General features: G+C 38.4%; 2 protein-coding genes across 3 annotated transcripts; one reads left to right on the forward strand and one right to left on the reverse strand.

Moving 5' to 3' along the window:
- Positions 1-527: 527 nt before the first annotated feature.
- Positions 528-6,522, forward strand: LOC107794712 (casein kinase 1-like protein 10). Its single transcript, XM_016617236.2, has 14 exons — positions 528-1,280; positions 1,430-1,470; positions 1,897-1,966; positions 2,280-2,428; positions 2,533-2,628; positions 2,851-2,921; positions 4,233-4,294; positions 4,401-4,464; positions 4,571-4,655; positions 4,842-4,968; positions 5,099-5,172; positions 5,263-5,323; positions 5,416-5,549; positions 5,941-6,522. The coding sequence occupies exons 1-14, from the start codon at positions 1,205-1,207 to the stop codon at positions 6,199-6,201; spliced, it is 1,371 nt and encodes a 456-aa protein (XP_016472722.2). The 5' UTR covers positions 528-1,204; the 3' UTR covers positions 6,202-6,522.
- Positions 6,523-6,751: 229 nt separating this feature from the next.
- LOC107794711 (uncharacterized) lies at positions 6,752-17,532 on the reverse strand. Of its 2 annotated transcripts, none has more exons than XM_016617232.2 (3): positions 17,054-17,529; positions 8,116-8,309; positions 6,752-7,141 (listed from the first exon to the last, which is right to left on the reverse strand). In XM_016617232.2, the coding sequence occupies exons 1-2, from the start codon at positions 17,408-17,410 to the stop codon at positions 8,148-8,150; spliced, it is 519 nt and encodes a 172-aa protein (XP_016472718.2). In that variant the 5' UTR covers positions 17,411-17,529; the 3' UTR covers positions 6,752-7,141; positions 8,116-8,147. The 2 variants fall into 2 exon arrangements, with proteins under 2 accessions (XP_016472718.2, XP_016472719.2); XM_016617233.2 differs by having other exon boundaries at positions 6,987-7,123; positions 17,054-17,532.
- Between the last annotated feature and the right edge of the window lie 1,738 nt (positions 17,533-19,270).

Genomic DNA, 19,270 nt, shown 5'->3' on the forward strand with positions numbered 1-19,270 from the left:
TTATTCAGACCTTTATTTGTATTTATTCTAGAAGCTCGTGCACTTGTGACACCAATTCTGGGATGGTATTTAGATACCGTTATTATTATGGATTATTTCAAAATTGCTTCCGCATTTGCTTTCTTGTTATTAATGAATTTAAAAATTGTTTTAAAAATGGATAATGTTATTCTAACGTTGACTTGCCTAACAAGTGAAATGTTATGCGTCATCACGGTCCGAATGTGGAAATTTCGGATTGTGACAATTGATATATATATATATATATATAGTTCGGGTCGTTAGAGAGTTTTACACAAAAAATGTATTCTTTTCTCAGAGCATAAAGAGACGTGCTAGGCGGCAGACAAATTGAGAAGACAAAGCTCTAAACTTTCATCAAATCATCATTTGCACTCTATTAATTTAATAAATCACTCACATAATGTAGTACTCCCTGTTAATAATCTTTCATTTTTATATATTTTTAAATATATATTAAACAACAAAACAATATAGAAATAAATAAACAAATAAAAACAGAAGAAGAAACAAACAAAATATTATTAATCCAATCAATCCTTCTTCTCTCTCTCTATCCTCCTTGCTTTTCCACAACACAAAATTAAATGTTATTTCCCACAAAATTAATTGTTATTTTTATTTAAATCTCTCTCTCCTCAATCTTAGCTCATTTGTCCCTTCTCTTTCTTTTTCTCCATTGCCGAGAATTCTTGACCCTTCTTTGATTCATCTGTCAAACAGAAACTTAAGGCAGAAAAAAAAAAGAGAACCCAAATACAGATTTTTAGTTTTTACATCTGGGTTTGCAGAAAGATTTTGATTTTTATTAATCAATGGGGTGATTTTGCTCATAAAGATAGGATTTTTATTCCTTTTTTGAGTATTTTTAGATGATGGGTGTTTGTATTTATCTAAGGAAGTAGCTGGAAAATAATTTTCTTGAATCTTGATCAATATTTGTTAGGCCTTTCTTTGTGAATATAGGATTTTTATTCCTTTTTTTCTTGTTTTTTAATTCAAAGTTGTGAACTTTGACAGTGGATTCTTGATTTTGATGGGGTTATTGATTCTTGGATTTTCTTGGTTTTTTGGGGGATTAATCTAAGTGGGGTGAAAATCTGAGTAATATTTTCTTATTTTGGCTGTTGAAAATTGTTGTTGGTGAAAATTTTGAAGTGGGGTTGTTGAATCTTGTATCAACATGGATCATGTTGTGGGTGGGAAGTTTAAGCTTGGGAGGAAGATTGGTAGTGGGTCATTTGGTGAGCTTTATTTAGGTATGTGTATGTCACTTGGTAGATTTTGATTCTATGGTCAACTCCATTTCCTTTGATTTTGATTTTTCTTTGTGTTTTTAGTGTAATTTTTTAGCTATTGTTTTTGTGTTTCTTATGTTTTTCTGTTTGTTGTTGCTTTATTGGTTCAGGTGTGAACATACAGAATGGAGAAGAAGTTGCCATTAAGCTGGTAATGGCTTTTGCTTCTTAGTGTTTGCTTCATACTGTTAAGTTGTTTCTTTGTTGTTGTGTTATGTCTATATAGAGATTTGTGTGCAAGTTAGAGAACCTTTAGTTTTAGAGAACCGGAATATAGGGGAATAAATGCAGATAATTCATACTCATTCAAAGAAAAGATGATTCGTATAGTCGACCCCGACTAACTTGAGATTGAGCTGTATTTTATTGATTGAATTATTGATATGACATTTAGCTCGTCTTTTTAATATTATTAGAGTAATAGCACTAAAATGTTAAGGAGCAACTATTCTCCTGATTCTGCATTGCATTTACGGATGATTATTGTTTTGCTCTTCCTAAATCTAAAATCTTACATAATAGATTGCTTTCCTACTTAGTGGAGCTGTTCATCTCATCTTATTACCACAAATATCAGGAATCTGTCAAGACGAAGCACCCTCAACTTCATTACGAGTCAAAAATATATATGCTTCTCCAAGGAGGAAGTAAGTCTTTCTTCATGTCCTTAACATATCCCCAGCTTTCCAATAATGATGCAACTGCTTTATATGCTACTTGTTGGAAGTTCATACTCACCGACCCCTTCTTCGCTAATTATTAGCTTGAATGGGCCCTTTTAATTTCTTAATACGCTATTTTCTGTCCGCTTTACATGACGTTTGTTCTGATTTGAAAATATTTGGTAGAGTGGAAGTAGCAACCAATTAGTTCTATGTGTTTCGTCCAATCAAAGAACTTTTGGGATGGGAATGTTATGTATAGAAAATTGACTACTTATCTCTTCCATTAATTATGAAGCCGGGATTCCCAACCTCAAATGGTTTGGAGTTGAGGGCGAGTACAATGTAATGGTTATTGACCTTCTTGGACCGAGTTTGGAAGACCTCTTCAACTATTGCAATAGGAAGTTCTCTTTGAAAACAGTTTTAATGCTTGCAGATCAACTAGTAAGTAGTTCATTGTCATGCCACTTCTTTTCATAGATTAGCTTTTTTTTTATAACTATTGAGTATGGGTCTTACGTAATAATCTTGATCTGTGTCATTTTCAGATTAATAGAGTTGAGTATATGCACTCAAGAGGATTTCTTCACCGCGACATAAAGCCAGACAACTTTTTAATGGGCCTAGGTCGCAAAGCAAATCAGGTATTTGTTCATGCTATTTTTATTCTTGAATAGGAAATGCAATTCTAAAGCGAACATTTACTTTATAAAACTATAAAACAATTCTATCTATTGTGCTTCAATGTTTGTGATACTCTTACCAAATATTAGTGCTGAAGGTAAGGGCTTCAAGTGAAAAGGATATGTTGCAGAATATGACAGTCGTTATATTGCAATAAAACTAATTCTACACACTAATGACAGGTTTACGCGATCGACTTTGGGCTTGCCAAAAAGTATAGGGACCTACAGACTCACAAGCATATACCATACAGGTATTGTTTGTTTTGTTCCTTTTTTTTCACTTTATATATTGAGAGAATCTAGAGTTAGAGAACCCAAACTATTGAAGATTGGAATGAAGGGGGTCCAATGAAGCAAAATGGATAATGAAGATATACATAGCCGACCCGGACTAGCTTTGGATTGAGGCATAAATGTTTTTGTTGCTTTCTTCACTTTAGGTGAAAGGCCTGCTTAGGACTAATTACAAGCAATGGTGACATTTAATGGAGAAGTCAACATTTCTGGAGATTCTTTGTCCACCGTGAAAAATTATCAAGGAAATATTTGGCAAATGACTTCTTAGTACAGCATTATTGTGTGTGTGTGTGTGTGTGTATATATGTATACATATATATATATATATATATATGTATATATATATATACACACACACATACACACACTTGATAAAAACTCTTGCATTTTCAGAACAGTAAACTCACAGTTAACAAGTTTACCGTCATAGAAAATTCTATATGGCTTTCAAAAAGATCAATGACATTCTATAGGTGGTTATAGGATTAGTGGATCTAATTAATCTTTATGTAATATACTACCAAGGAATTGAGTGGTCAATTTCTAGTAAGGTGTTTTTGACAAGAGGGGGTTGCTCTAGTAGTAAACACCCTCCACTTCCAACCAAGAGGTTGTGAGTTCGAGTCACCCCAAGAGTAAGGTGGGGAGTTCTTGGAGGGAGGGAGCCGAGGGTCTCTTGGAAACAGTCTCTCTACCTCAGGGTAGGGGTAAGGTCTGCGTACACGCTACCCTCCCCATACCCCACTAGTGGGATTATACTGGGTTGTTGTTGTTGTTGTTGTTGTTTATGATATCAAAAACATTAAAGAGGGGAGCCTCGTGGAAGAAAAATTTAGTATCATTACTAGTATTTCGCGAAATTGAACCATGTGTCTTCCTTTGTAAATATTACTCAAAATACATATAGAAACTAGAGTACAAAAAATGAATTTATCTCTGAAAATGGGATGGCATCTACATTTAGATTAGTAGAGTATGAAACTCAATTCATCTCCTACTGTATCCCATTGACATTGTTGTAGGCAAAACTTTTTCTTGCTTCCAAGTATTAGTTAAAAGGAAGAACCTTCAGAAAGTTCTTCAGTATTGATGGCCTTTGCAACCGTTGATTGTTTGAACTGACTGGCACTACTAGATTGTGTTACCTTCAAATCATAAAATCTTATGTCGATCTAATTTTGGTTATACACTTTGTTTCTTTCCTTCAATTATGAATTTCTATCTGGACTGCCGCTGATACATTTTCTTTTTCAATATTTTTCCAGAGAAAACAAGAATCTGACCGGCACAGCTCGTTATGCCAGTGTCAACACACACCTTGGAGTTGGTAGGTGTATATTATTTAGGTTGTCAAACTAGGGGCACTACTGAAGCTTTAGAATCAATTATAACTCATAAATTGTTGTTTTCCTTTTTTTCTTTTTTCTGGACAGAGCAAAGCAGAAGAGATGATTTGGAATCTCTGGGTTATGTGCTTATGTATTTTCTTAGAGGAAGGTTGGATTTTAGGGGTTTCACCTTTTCGTTTTAGCATCTCTCTGTTTCTTCCTAATGTAAATTGTAGACTTGTTCGCTGACCTCCGACACCTTCTTCTTGGTTTAGCCTTCCATGGCAAGGACTGAAAGCTGGTACCAAGAAGCAGAAATACGACAAAATCAGTGAGAAGAAGATGTTAACTCCAATAGAGGTACTTGTTATGATCATCAGAGGGTCTTAGTTATGTGACACCATCATCACCTTTTGTAAATTACGAGAGCATCTGTCATGACACCTCCAGCCATCCTTATGCCGTATTATCTTGTCGAGCTATGGTGGAAATTCTTCACTACAAGCAATGAGGCAATTGACACATGATTCAATTTTACTGTAACAGGTGTTATGCAAATCCTATCCATCAGAATTTATATCATACTTCCACTATTGCCGGTCATTACGATTTGAAGATAAACCTGACTATTCATATTTGAAGAGGCTTTTCAGAGACTTGTTTATCCGTGAAGGTAAATACTACTACTGCTCTTTTCTTTTACAAATTTGGGTCCAACGGTTGTCTGTTTGTAACTACTCGATTCTTGTCTTTATTTGATATGTATTCTAGTCTCTTAACCTTAATCTTTGACATTGCATCAGGTTATCAATTTGACTATGTTTTTGATTGGACCATTTTGAAGTATCCTCAGATCGGTGCCAGTACTAGAGGACGAGTTAGTGCTTGTCAAACTTTCATTTCGATTATTACTTTTCACTCTTTCTCGCTTATTATGAACGATAGTCATGCATTGTCTTGTTACCAGAATCCAGGTGGAAGTGCCGGACTAAACGCTGGGCCATCTGCTGAAAGACCAGGAAGGACAGGTATTATATTTGAACGAAGTAGTAAATGGCACCATTGCTACTGACAATTTATTGTTAATTGATGCTTGACATGTTTTGCTTCTGTAATCCAGTTGGACAAGATATTCGAGACAGGTTTTCTGGTGCTGTTGAAGCATTTTCGAGAAGGAATGCTTCGGGTACGGGAAGGCATGGGGAACATTCCAGACATAAGACTTCAGAGGATATGACTTCATCTAAAGATGTGGTATTGATCATTCCCTCTTTTCAATTGTATTTTGGAGTTGGTGCTGTTTTAGTTGCCTTATTTGTTCTTGCTCAGTTTAGTAACTAGCTGACCTGTGTATTCAAAAAAAAAAAAAAAATGACTAGCCAATGTGTGAATCAATAGTTTAGAGCTTCTCATTTATTACACTTGTATGTATATATATATATATATATATAGAATCAAGGAAGCTTCTAGTGTAGAGCCAAAGGTGGCAAAAAATTGCTTTAGGTTGCAGTTCTGAATCTCAGGTGTTGTATTCTTGCATGCTTTTTAGCCCCTTTATTAGACCTCCTAGTTCCGTCACTGCATTTTGTTGACTGGATTATATGCTTGCCAAAGAAGTACCAATAAATCTGCTTGTATGTTGCAGCAACCTGATTCGGAAAGAGGCCGTACCTCAAGAAATGGAAGCTCTTCTAAAAGGGCTGCCATTTCTAGCAGCAGACCGAGCTCCTCTGGTGATCCCACCATCACTGATAGTCGCTCGAGCAGACTAGTGTCAAGCAATGGCCGCGTGTCTACCACACAGAGAATTCATCCTGGCATCGAACCAAAACCATCACCATTCTCACGTAAGGGGACACGTGATGACCCTCTTCGGAGCTTTGAGTTCCTTTCGATCAGAAAGTAAATGGCATGCACTTGTAAAGAGAGAATTTCCTGTTTGTTTGGAACATTGCTATCCTACTTACGGATGTCTTTTTAAGTGTTGTATATTGAAAATGTTCTATGTGACAACTAAAGCTTATCCAACTTTCCATTATCCCTTTGTTTTGGTTTTGATTTAGAGCTTCTGGCCATTGTAAAAGCCTTTAGACTCATCCAACGAAATGATGAGTAAAAAGTGCTAGAGTTTTACACATGTACACTCGGATAGATGTAATAAATATTATTATTGTACCATGAATGTATCTTTTAACTCATATACAAGTATTTAGATTGTTTGGGAGAAGGAATTTCGTTATGGAAATTAAACTGTGATGGTTATAATTTGGCTGAATACATATGCTGCCCCTGGAACCTTAACTAAGTAAGCGTGTGACCTATTTAACACCTGACTTTAGTAAGAAATGTGCCTACTTAACACTAAACCAACAATCAGTTCAAAAAACCAAATGCGATGTGGCAACCCAACCAATAAAGTAGAGACATGTCAACCGAAAAACACAAAAAACAAAAACTGAAAGAAATACAGTCTAAGGGAAACAATCAGCAGAACATGAAAACTGTCCCAATATTATACAAGAGTTATCATGTAATTCTCTCAACTAACTATCCTACACAAAAGCACAAGACAAACGCAAAGTTGATGAACTTCCATTTAGTTTTGCATTCATTCAGAATATGTACAACAATATGTAACTAATATAAACATGCCAAAATATGACAAAGTTGTGTTTGTAACCAGCCAACCTCCTGGTTGTTATCGCTCGATCAGTCACCTAAGAAACATGTTGTATCTAGTTTTTTAGGTGGTTCACTCATGAAGCTTGCCAAGTTGAGCTCCGCAACCACTTTAGCAAACTTGCAATACAATTCAACTTAGCTACATTCTGTGAATGCCAGCAAAACTGCAACGTCAAATTTCCAGGACATTGTCAGTCATAGTACAATATTGAATTATACCTACAACTCTTCACAACTTCCATATGATATTGAAATTATCTAATCTATATTAAATCTTCCAGAAGATGCACAGTGAGAATGGCTCTTACAATTACAATTAAGGCTATTTTTTTTCACTTAATTGAGTGAAGCAAGAAAGACTTTTTTGATTTACAAACCATTTTCCTCCTAAAAAATAGTGACATATGCTCTGACATGGTAACCAAACTCCTCTGTATGTTTAATCAATACTAGAACAGAAAATCAATAACTATGTTCCAATGAACCAACCTCTACGCGGTTATCTCACTTGACGCTACGTTCAAATGCTAGAACAGAAACAACAACTACCACCATTACCCTATCCAAATTCAAATTAATTCAGTTTTCTTCACGGTTGCCTTTGATTTATACTCCAAAACATTGATATGCTCAATTAATCAATCTCTACACTTTTCCTTTCTTTTTAACATTTGAGGCAAGTTTTAGCTCTATGTTAGTATCCTTCCATTATCAGGTTCTTATATAAATCAATTGTATCACGACACGTAGATACAATTTGAAACCAATTGCTAAACAAATGTAAAAATTTCTGGAACAAGGGGAATAACTGGTTCTTCAACAGTAAGCCACCAAATTACCAAAAAACAAATTCAATCCAAATAGCATATATAAGAAGTCAATTCCTACTCCAGCTGACCAGCTTTCACATAAAAATATGGATTTTGGAAAGGAAAAAGGAACACTTATAAAGCACTCATTTTTTCAGAAAAAGGGTTATGAGAATAGTAAAGATGCCTCAATCTGCAAGCACCACAGGCTAAAACAAAAGTAGGAAAAATATAATGAGAAAATGAAAAATTCTAGTCAATCAGCTTGCATGTGTAAATTTAGCCAAACAATTACTGTTGTAAAACAAGCTCAGGGGAAGGATTTTCACCTCAACTGTTTTCTCTAGTGTCATTCTCATAGTTATTCTTCACCTAATGATTTTATAAGACCGCGAGGCGAATGTGCCCAAATTGGAAGATCAAAAACAGATTGTTTTACTCTTTCTTCTGCTGCAGTGCATAGGGCTTCAGCAACATCACAGAAATTTGACATATTGCGAATTACATCTTCCTGAGCTTCAGCCTAAGTTAAGTGATAATAACCAAGTTAGAGAGCTAATGAAATATAAGGGAATTTCATTAAAGTACAAAAATAAAAAGTTGCAGCATAGCTGTTGCAGTTACATCCCTGAAACACCCAGAAAATCAAAAGAAAAAAATTTTAAAAAAAATCTTTAAGGGCCATATTTGCCCCTTTAATATCGAATATAAGCTACATCTACCCTCCATTTCAGTTTCTCAATATAACCACCCTACCGTAATACATTTGGATCATATTTTCCCCAAAAAAGGTAGCAGTTTGTTTCTACAACATATTATAGCAGCTTTTAACAGAGAATTTGCCATCCTTACCTGCTGTCCAAATCTGAGAGTCAAGCCTATTGGCATCAAGAATCAGAGGTTCCTAATAAAGCAATAATTGACTGATTTCATTTATTTCCCAATCATTGAAATTTCTCCTGAAATTGAAATTCTGACCTGACCCAGTATAACATTCAGCAACTGTACATTGTCTATTTATAGTTAAACTACACAAAATAGGGAATCTGTCCAGCAATCTTCATTTCCCAACAAAACATCAGTCCACAACCTGATTTATTTTTCCATTAACAAGTTCCAACCTTCAATTTGACATTCTGACCATAGTTTACAGATCATTCATTAGTACTACTGTCTGCATTAACACTGAACAGACTACTTTTGGCAAGATTCACTTATAAACCTGAAACAGCTTCAAAAGCTAACAGAATTCCTCTAAGATGGAGAAATTGTTCCTTATCTGCTTCACACAATAGTAGGGTGTAATCAGCATAAAGGTTATCTGAAATGATCATCCTCTTATTACCACTCCTTTCAATCTTGAAACCTAATTCACCCTGTTCTTTCAGCACTTTTAAGCATCAGACTTAGTATTTCGGGTTGCTATTTGCTATTTCGGGTTACCAAAACAAACAGAACCTTCCGGGTTGCCATTTTATCAACAGAGAAAATCTGACAGCTCATGAAATATGTTACTCTTGCATCTCAAAAGTGCCAATACTGTTGGTCACTAATTTTTTCAGACATCTTTTCCATAATTCTTATTTCCTACAAAAAAATATACTAGTATTTTGACTAACTCTACTTTCAAAAGAAAACTTTAAAAAATCAACATTTGAATCTGCACAATCTATTAGTATTTTCCGTTGCCAATATATTCAACAGGACCTGGAGCCCAAACAAAATCAGAGTTTAAAATACCAGAAAACAAATGCATTAATTATAGTATTTCAATACAACATTCCTATATTTCCTTAGTGAGAAGCTTTTATAGCCACATAAATGATATGACATGTTGAAGACTACAAGTTTCAAAAGTTTTAGTCACACAAATGTTTTGACATATTTAAGACCGCAAACTTCAAAAGTTTTTCTTCCTTTATTAAATTTTGTATCAAGACAAACTACGACAAATAAAGTGAAATGGTACTGAGTAGTTAATTTAGCTTGCACTTTTAGCAAAAAGCAATTAACATAATCACCTTTTAACCAATACTTTGCCGGACAACCGAAGACGGATCAACAATGTAACCTATAAAGAAGAATCTCTTTGACTCTCCAAATAGTAATTGTGTCAAACAAAGCGGAACAAACAGAGTATCCAAATAGTAATTGTGTCAAACAAAGCGGAACAAACAGAGTATATTCTTTTTTTTGATAAGGTAAATTGTATTAATCAAAAGGGAGAGAACTCCCGTGTACACAAAGTATACCAAAGACGTAGAGAATTTACATCAGAACATGATTCTCTACAAAAGACGCCCAATCTTCTATACAAGTAGGGGCTAAGTGAGTGCACCAAAAAGCGATCAAAGATAAAAGGCTATTCTTAAGATGTGAAAAAGGAGACTCAATCTCCTCAAAAGCTCTCCTATTTCTCTCCCCCCATACTACCCACATGAGAGCTAACGGAGCGAATTTCCACGCCTTTTGCTTTTTCCTTCTACGGAAACCGCCCCAGCTATATAACATTTCCTTTACAGTGCTTGGCATCACCCATTGAACACCAAAGAGATTCAGGATTGCCCTCCACAAAGCTGAGGACACAGGGCAATGCAACATAAGGTGATCAACTTCTTCTCCTGAGCTTTTACACATGTAGCACCAACTAACAAGTGTAATTCCCCTCTTTCGGAGATTTTCAGCAGTCAAAATCACTCCCCTTGCAGCTAGCCATGCAAAAAAGCACACCTTCGTGGGCGCCCTAGGAATCCAGATCGAGGAGTATGGAAAAGTGGTCTCCTCTCTCACCAACATACTCTGGTAAAATGACTTTACAGTGAACAAACCATCGCCACGCAAGCCCCATCTCCAAGAGTCGCAGGATGGCTGGAGCATGTCTTGCCCGTATAGCAGTGCCAACAAAACTTGAAGCTCCGCAATCTCCCAATCTTGCATGTTCCTCCTGAATGAGAGGTCCCATACTACCCCCTTCATGCTCCTTGCGAATCTGTTGGACCATCAGTTCCTTCTGGTTTGAAACTCTGAAGACGTAGGGGAAGGAGACCCTCAAAGGATCCTCTCCACACCACCTATGATTCCAAAAGCGGATTCTCCTTCCATCCCCCACCCTGTAAGTGATGTTGCCACCGAATGCTTCCCAATTCTTCATGATACTCCTCCACATGCCACACCCGAAAGGTGTTGTGATCGCCCTGGTCCTCCAACCCCCTCCCGTTGAATCATACTTTTCTACTATGACCTCCCTCCATAGAGCATGCTCTTCTACCCCGAATCTCCACAGCCACTTTCCCATTAAAGCTCTGTTAAATACCCTTAGATCTTTCACTCCAAGTCCACCCCACTTTTTTGGGGAAGTGATTGTTTGCCAATTCACTAGATGAAACTTTCTAGTTCCATCCGCCGCATCCCATAGAAAGTTCCTTTGGAGTCGCTCCAGTTTTTCTGTGATGCCCACCGGTGCTTGCAACAGGGATAAGTAATAGGTTGGCATACTCGATAAAGTGCTTTTGATAAGCACTTCCTTACCTCCTTTTGACAAATACCGTTTCTGCCACCCTGCTAATCTTTTTTCAACCCGCTCGATCACTGGATTCCAAACCGTAGTGTCCTTATATGAAGCTCCCAAAGGGAGGCCCAGGTAAGTAGTGGGAAGGGAGCCCACCTTGCATCTGAGAACACCAGACAAGGCATCAAAATTAGTAACCTCACCTACCGGGAAAATCTCACACTTGCCGATGTTGATTTTGAGTCCTGATACTAACTGGAACCACTGCAGGACCTGCTTCAGGTAGGTCAACTGATCCATATCGGCATCACAGAAAACCAGTGTGTCATCCGCAAAAAGCAAATATGAGACTCTTCGGGCACTGAGCACCTCAATCGAAGCTGAGAATCCTCTCAAGAAACCTCCGCCAGCCGCACGATCCATCATTTTGCTCAGAGCGTCCATCACTAGAATGAATAACATGGGGGATAAGGGGTCACCTTGCCTGAGACCCCTGGAGCTGCCAAAGAAACCACACGGGCTACCATTAACCAGGACAGAGAATCTGACTGAGGAAATGCAAAACTTTATCCATCCCCTCCATCTTTCCCCAAACCCCATCCGCATCATAATGAAGTCCAGGAACTCCCAATTGACATGGTCGAAAGCCTTCTCAAGATCTAACTTGCATAGTAAGCCGGGTTCTCTATTTTTCCTTCTGGAATCTACAAGTTCATTTGCCACCAAGGCAGCATCCAGGATCTGCCTACCTTCCACAAACGCATTCTGGGAGGACGAAACAGTCATGTCAAGAACCTTCTTAAGTCTGTTGGAAAGCACTTTAGAAATAATCTTGTAAATGCTCCCCATGAGACTAATAGGCATGTAGTCTCTGATACAAGATGCACCTTCTTTCTTGGGCACAATAGTAATAAAGGAAGCATTGATACTTCTCTCGAAAACACCATTCGCATGGAAGTATTCAATGGCTTCCATCAACTCTCCCTTGATGGTGTCCCAAAAGAGCTGAAAGAAAGCCAATAAGAAACCATCAGGCCCGGGGGCCTTATCACCAGCACAAGACGACACAGCCTCGTGCACCTCCTTCTCCTCGAAAACCTTTTCTAGCCACTCGTTGTCTCCCTCCCCTATATGGTTGAACTCTATTCCCCCAAAGTCGGCCTCCAACTAACTTCTTCTTTATATAAGTTCTCATAAAACCCCACTATCGCCCCTTTTACTTCCTCCTCTCCCTCAATCCTCACCCCATCCACAACTAGGGACTCTATGAAGTTTCTCCTTCGATTTGCGACCGCCACCCTATGAAAAAACTTGGTATTCGAATCCCCCTCCTTTAGCCAGAGCGCCCTCGATTTTTGCCGCCAACTAGTCTCCTGAGCTATTGCTAACTCGACTATTTCCCTCTTAACCTCCCCCAATCTCTCTTTCTCAGATTCGTCTAGCTCCCCCGCCCCTTCCCCTCTTTCTAAATCCCCCAATTCATGCATAAGCTCCCTCATTTTAACCTCTACCCTCCCAAAAACCTCCTTATTCCACCTAATAATATCTCCCTTGAGCAATTTGAGTTTCTTCGAAAGCCGGTATGAAGGTGTCCCTGATACCCCATAGCTTGTCCACCATTCTTTCACCTTGTCACCGAATCCTGGCACCTTCAACCACATGTTTTCAAATCGGAAGGGAGCACGCACCCCCCTCCCTCTGCATCCATCTAGCAAAATAGGCAAATGATCTGAAGTCAACCTAGGTAAAGGAATCTGCAGCGCATTCGGTACCAGCTCATCCCATGAGGGAGATGTCAGGAATCTATCAATTCTAGACCTTGAGTTGGACTCCTCCGCCCTGGCCCAAGTAAACCTTTCCCCTAACAGAGGAAGGTCAATGAGAAGGTGATCATTGATGAAGTCAGAAAACTCCTCCATGGCCCTCGAAAACACACTACACCCTAATCTCTCCTCCGGGAATCTAATAGTGTTAAAGTCACCCCCTAGAACCCATGGAATGCCCCATTCCCCCATAATATTGGCCAGTTCCCTCCAGAAAGACGCCTTGGACCCTTCCCCTACCGGCCCATACACTCTCCCAAATCCCCACTCCACCCCACTCACTCTATCTTTGACGAGGGCTGCCAAAGAGAAAACTCCCTTCCTAATCTCCTTTACCTCCAAGCTTCTATCATCCCACATAAGTAGGATGCCCCCCGCACTTCCCGCTGCTGGGACCCAGTCATATTTCACCCAACTACCTCCCCAGACACTTCTCACGATCGCATCCGACAAAACTTCCATTTTGGTCTCCTGAAAACAAACTAGGTTGGCACCCCACTCCCTAACTCCCACTTTGATGATGGCCCTTTTGTTTGGGTCATTCATCCCCCTCACATTCCATGAAAGGATCTTAACTTCCATAAGCGACAATAGCCCCCATTTCCCCACCTCCCCTAGCCGAGGTCCCTTTCTCTTTGTCACACACTCGCCCCCTTCTCTGATACACAACTACATCCCCTAAGTTATTTTGCTTAACACCTTTACCCAACTCCCTCCCTGCACCATCGTAAAGAGATTGTTGCTCAATCTCCCTCAATAGTTCTAACACCCTATCTTCCTTCCCTGCAACAGATACACCTAGAAACTTCCCAAAGTTTAAGAGTTTGTCCTCCATCCAAAAAGACGTATCCCCTCCTCCGGTCCTTGACGAAATTAGGCAGGCTTCTTCTGTATGTGCCCTTTCCTTGCTACTACCAGAGGAATACAAGACCATAGCATTGCGAACACTAGGAGTTTTAACCTTCGAAAGGGTCTCACCATTTCCTTGGGGGTCAACAATCTCTGAAAATAACACCTTGCTGCTATAGGAATGTCCAGAACCATCAGTAGGGTAGCATGGCGGAAGAGCGCATGGAACCCTTGGTGGCATATTAACTGAAGATACTGGTCCGACACTAACATCAATTGGAACATGCTCACCAATCTCCCCAAAAAAAGAAGAGACTTTGAGTGTGTCCTCAGCACAACTAAGCCCAGGAGCAGTTGAGTGGTTGATGGAACCAGGCCCAACAGAGGTGGGGGGCCGTGGATTAACAGCACCATCATTTGCCAGTTCTGCCCCTGCAACGGCAGCCATCGTAGAGGGGCACATGTCACTAGAGCTTGGTGAAGGAGTGTCACTGTGTGAAGCGCTATGGCCAGAAGAAGGAGGAACCACTGTTCCCATATGCTTAGAAGCTTTATCATGCGCAGCTTGAAATAAACTGGACCTTTTTGGATCAATTCTAATGGAATTGGGGAAAGTTGATGGGCCCATGTGAGGAGACCCAGGCCTATACTTGCTAACAACATGCCCGACCCTATGATAAGTAGGAGAGGACCGTCCCATTTTGCCTTTCCAGCCCGCATCACTGGCCCATTTACGTCTTCTCCTGTTATAATTTTGTCTTCGTCCCCCAATTTCAAACCTCCTGTCTCTTCTCGATCTAACGTCTGATTTCGGCTTAATCCAGTGAACCGGTGAACCCTCCCCTCCCCTCAGAGACTGATTTCCCTTCCCTTCTCTTCTGTTTGACCTTCCCTTTTCTTCCGTCGCTATCACAGGCATAAAGATAGGGCGAAATTCAGGGCTCAGCCAAACCCTATAACTCAAGTAGCCATCTTCCACCACAGTGGAGACAGGGATTCTACCTCCTTTCCTCACCACAATCCTCACTCGCGAAAGATCGTGTAAACTACAAGTGACATCAACAAAAACCCCACAGATTTCCCCTATCTTCTTGAATAGGTCAAAACACCAAAGATGCACCGGGAGACCCACCATGTTGACCACCAAAGTTTCGCCAGTGAAGCGGGGGTCAAGACACCCATCATGCTCCACCCATCTGTCTAGATTTAAAAAGTTCCCATCGAACCACCTGTTTCCTCTGACAAGAATTTCCGAAGCTTGAGACTTGTCAACAAAACGAAAGAGATATTGAGTGTCCCCAATTGCGATATTTTCAGCCCATCCTTTACATTCCATGCCTCTGCTGCCCAGTTTCTAACAGCCTCCGGAGAACCAACCCATTTGGAGAAAGACCCAATGAAACTAGATTCCAAGAAACCCTTGCGTGTGAGAGTGTGCTCCTCGGACAGCGTGAAGTGCGGTTCCTGTCCTACATCGAGCTTTCGATGGCATCTTCCCCCAAGTTCTAGGGTTGGCCAAGAGACAGCTTTGATAAAAGATATGTTTTCCAGTTTTCTAGATTCTAAAGAGAAAAGGGAGCTTCTCTCTGTACAATCCATCATATTCTAAATACGGTTGTCCCGGAAAAACTGGCCGGAAAAACCTCAATAGTTGGGATAACAGTATTCACAGTGGCTGAAAACAATATATAGGAAGGGAGTAATGTTTTCTCGTACTGAACAAAGAAACAAAACGTCAGAATCTGGGGTTTAAAGGCCGGAAAAAGAAAAAGTCGTCGGAATTTGGTGAAACTTGTACCGGATGGCTCGGAAGTGCCTCGAGAAGAGGCTGTCTGAAGAAAGTTTTTTTGAAATGTCGCCGGAAAAGGCCACACGCGCCGGCGCGTGGCAGGAACTCGCCGGAAAGTCAGGCGAGTTGGCGGCGCGTGAGAGCTCGACTGCCGGGGGGATTTACTGGGGTTTGGTCGCGGGGAGCTTGGCTTTTGATGAGTGTGGTGGAATTTTAGGAATAAGAAGAGATGGGAGAGGCGCGGCCATAGAAAGCACTGTTCAAGCGTGCATTAGCAGACCTAGGGTTCAGGCACTATTCAGGCATGCACTGTTCAGAGAGGTTGCTCTTCAGATGACACAATATCTGATGACCTTGTTGGATACCAGAGTCAAATGTGCGATAGATGATCCTCACGTGCCCATCTTCTCAGATAATTTTCTGATTTAGGTTCTTTTTTCCAAATGAAACTGTAGATTCGAGGTTGCGATGCAGAAAACTGAAATATACCGCAGATTAGATAATTTACTACCCGAGTGTTATGCAGTAGAAAAATGCCTATAAACATACAAATTAAGTGGACAAGTATGAAATTTTCAGAGATTTGGAATTTCCCTAAAACAGATAAAGGGTATTGCAGCTTCTCTTATGTAGGTGTCAAATTCTAATAGGAACAATAGGACTGTTATCTACTATATATCTATAAATATTTGAGTATAAACTCAATTATTATTACTCCCTCTATCTAAATTTATATGGCACGGATTTCGAGAGTCAAAATATATTAGGAACTTTGACTAATCTTTAAATTTTTTGAAATAATGATATACATATTTAAAAACAACATAAAACATATTATAAGTCATAATAATTAATAATTTAAAATATTTAAAAGGCGTATAAAAATTTAGCAGTCAAAGAAGAACTCATTTTTTTTATATATTTTTTATTCTGTCAAAGAAAAACTAGTTTGACTCTAGAAATTCGAAAAGTGACACATAAATTGGGATGGAGGGAATCTATTAACTTAAAGTAGCGGTAGAAAACCCTACAACTCTGTGAAAAGAGTGTATGTTTGTCCAAATATTATTTTTTACCTAAAAAGCGGTTAAATCTCAATTAGTTTTAAATCTAATTTCAGTTACCGATTCAAAATAAGATTGTTTCTGAATTCCTCGCTTGGAACAACAGGGCTATTATCCACTAAACATCTATAAATATTTGAGTATGAACTCAATAATTATTAGTATCTATTAACTTGAAGTCCCTGTGAACCCCTACAACTCGTGAAAGAGACGAAAAGGCAAGCAAGCAAATACCTGAGAGAAGAGCTGATCAACTAAGCTTAAACCCGACGATGACTGTAGCTGCGGCTGTGGCTGTGGCTGCGGCTGCGGATCACTACTTTGCTGCTGTTGGATATCCAACTTTGCTTTCAAGTCGCTCACTGCTTTCTCCCAGACCTCCCACTCTTCAATCTCTTTCTTAAACTTCTCTGAAATTCTTAAGAGAAACCGTTTCTTCCTTTTCAGTTCAGCCACCGCCGGATTTGGCTGCGCCGGGGCGGCGGAGGCGGAGGTGATAGAGCTCGAAACTGGCAGCTGATGCGGCTTTCTCCGCTTGTAGATAAAGCCATCGTCGTTTACGATTTCCCATTCAAAAACCTTTGTAGCCATCTATTACAAAGAATTTGGGGCAGATTGTATTAACTTTCAATCACAAACCCTAGGCTCACGTATAATATGCGGAAATGAAAAATTAAACTAGAAATTAATAGACTTTGCCGCCAAATTGGCTCCCAAAATTTTAAAAAGAGAACACTTTTTTTTCTTTTGAAAAAGTAAAAAAAGGGCAGTCATGTACGTAGTTACGGAAAAGAGTTAACTATAAGTTAGTATTGTACTTACCTTGTACTTTTACAAGAAAATGTTTATACGGTTTGAACATGTGAACTCCTGGTCACATGACAACAACTTTGCCGGTCCCTTGAAATGTAATTTTAAAAAAACATACTTTTGGTAAAAAATAGTGTGATTGGCCAATCAATTCTAAAAGCACTTGAACAATAAATAGTGTTTGATCAAACTTTTAAAAAATATTTTTAAGTTTATTTTCTCAAAAGTATTTTTTTTTTTAAGTTCTTTTTGAAAAGCTACTTTTTCAACTTCTCAAAACAACTTTTGTTTTCACTCAAAAGTATTTTTTTTTAATTTTAAGAGTTTGGTTAAATGCCTTAACTTTGAAAAAGATTACTCTTGGCCAAAATTTCTTTTTGTCCAAACTAGAAGTCATCCATCTTAATACATGTATGTTTTGCTTCTCATTTGTGTAACACATTAAATTAGGGGTATTATTATTTTTAGCCCGTAACATAAATTATTTATATTCGATAGTCGAAAAAGTGTATAAAATCTATATAATTTTTATATATCACATACAAAATGTATATATATACAAATATATAACACTTTCCGGCTAAGTCTCGTTAATTGATCATAACGATATCGTGGAAATGTTGTACGAATTTTCAGACGGCTTTTCTTTTGGGCAGTTGTTCGCCATTGGATCTCGCTAATATATTGGCTATTATTTTATGAGCGGCTATACAGTATCATTTTTCATTAAAAAATTAGTAGTTTTTAGTTAAAAAGCTAACATTTGGAGGAAATGTCTATTGTGATAAGTCGTAACTTGAAGTTTGTCTTGTTTGACAAAAAAAATGTAGACTTTTGATTAAACTGATTAATTTTGTATGACGAATGGCTAAACCTAGTTAATAATAATAATTTCAGATCTATAATCGATTAACAAAAATAACGCAAGAGCAATGTTGAGAGAAGATTAAATGTGATGTACATTCAATATTTCTAGATCATTAATGATGGGGGAATATCAAACAATAAATAACGATAAATGGCATTAAAGTAAATTAGGAGAATAATTCACCCAATATTGAATGAGGTGGATAATTCCTTCTTCTGACAAGGATGAATGATAGATAAATACTAGAATATTGGGACCCTTCTCGGATCTAATGAAAAAAGTGTGTAATAGTAGACAATCGAATCTCTTTAGAAAGGTAGTGATTATCTTTTATCTAGAGAGAAAGTATGCTTTTCAAATAATGTTCTTATCAGAGAATATTACATATCCCTCTCCCCTATCTCTTTTTCTATTTATATGGTACATTACTCAGTCAACCCTAAAAGTACAGACACCAAGAATATTCAATAGAATATTCTCCTGAATATTCAATAGAATATTCTCCTGAATATTTTATTACAAAAACTAGTCATTAGCACTGCCCTTGATACTCGACCTCGACCGTTATTAATTACTCGGCTACGAGCCCCGTTATCTACTAATCGACCCCGACCATATCGTTTTTCATGATACCGCTTCATGCTAAATCCCACTGAGGCAGATTTTGACTCATACATATATGTCACGTTTAATTTTGATAGAAAATAACTATTGTCGTAAATTGCAACTTAAAGTAATTTTGTAACTATAAGTTATGTCAATCACATTTAACT

This window comes from Nicotiana tabacum, chromosome 17, assembly GCF_000715075.1.
Source record: "Nicotiana tabacum cultivar K326 chromosome 17, ASM71507v2, whole genome shotgun sequence".
In the NCBI taxonomy this organism is placed as follows: Eukaryota; Viridiplantae; Streptophyta; class Magnoliopsida; order Solanales; family Solanaceae; genus Nicotiana; species Nicotiana tabacum.

Excerpts from the sequence above, each read along its gene's own strand:
- LOC107794712 (XM_016617236.2), top strand. The coding sequence starts at position 1,205 with ATGGATCATGTTGTGGGTGGGAAGTTTAAGCTTGGGAGGAAGATTGGT. Across the intron at positions 4,969-5,098 it reads AGACTTGTTTATCCGTGAAG|GTTATCAATTTGACTATGTT; the intron begins GTAAATACTACT and ends ACATTGCATCAG. Across the intron at positions 5,324-5,415 it reads TGAAAGACCAGGAAGGACAG|TTGGACAAGATATTCGAGAC; the intron begins GTATTATATTTG and ends TCTGTAATCCAG.
- LOC107794711 (XM_016617232.2), bottom strand. The coding sequence starts at position 17,410 with ATGGCTACAAAGGTTTTTGAATGGGAAATCGTAAACGACGATGGCTTT. Across the intron at positions 8,310-17,053 it reads TTGATCAGCTCTTCTCTCAG|GCTGAAGCTCAGGAAGATGT; the intron begins GTATTTGCTTGC and ends CACTTAACTTAG.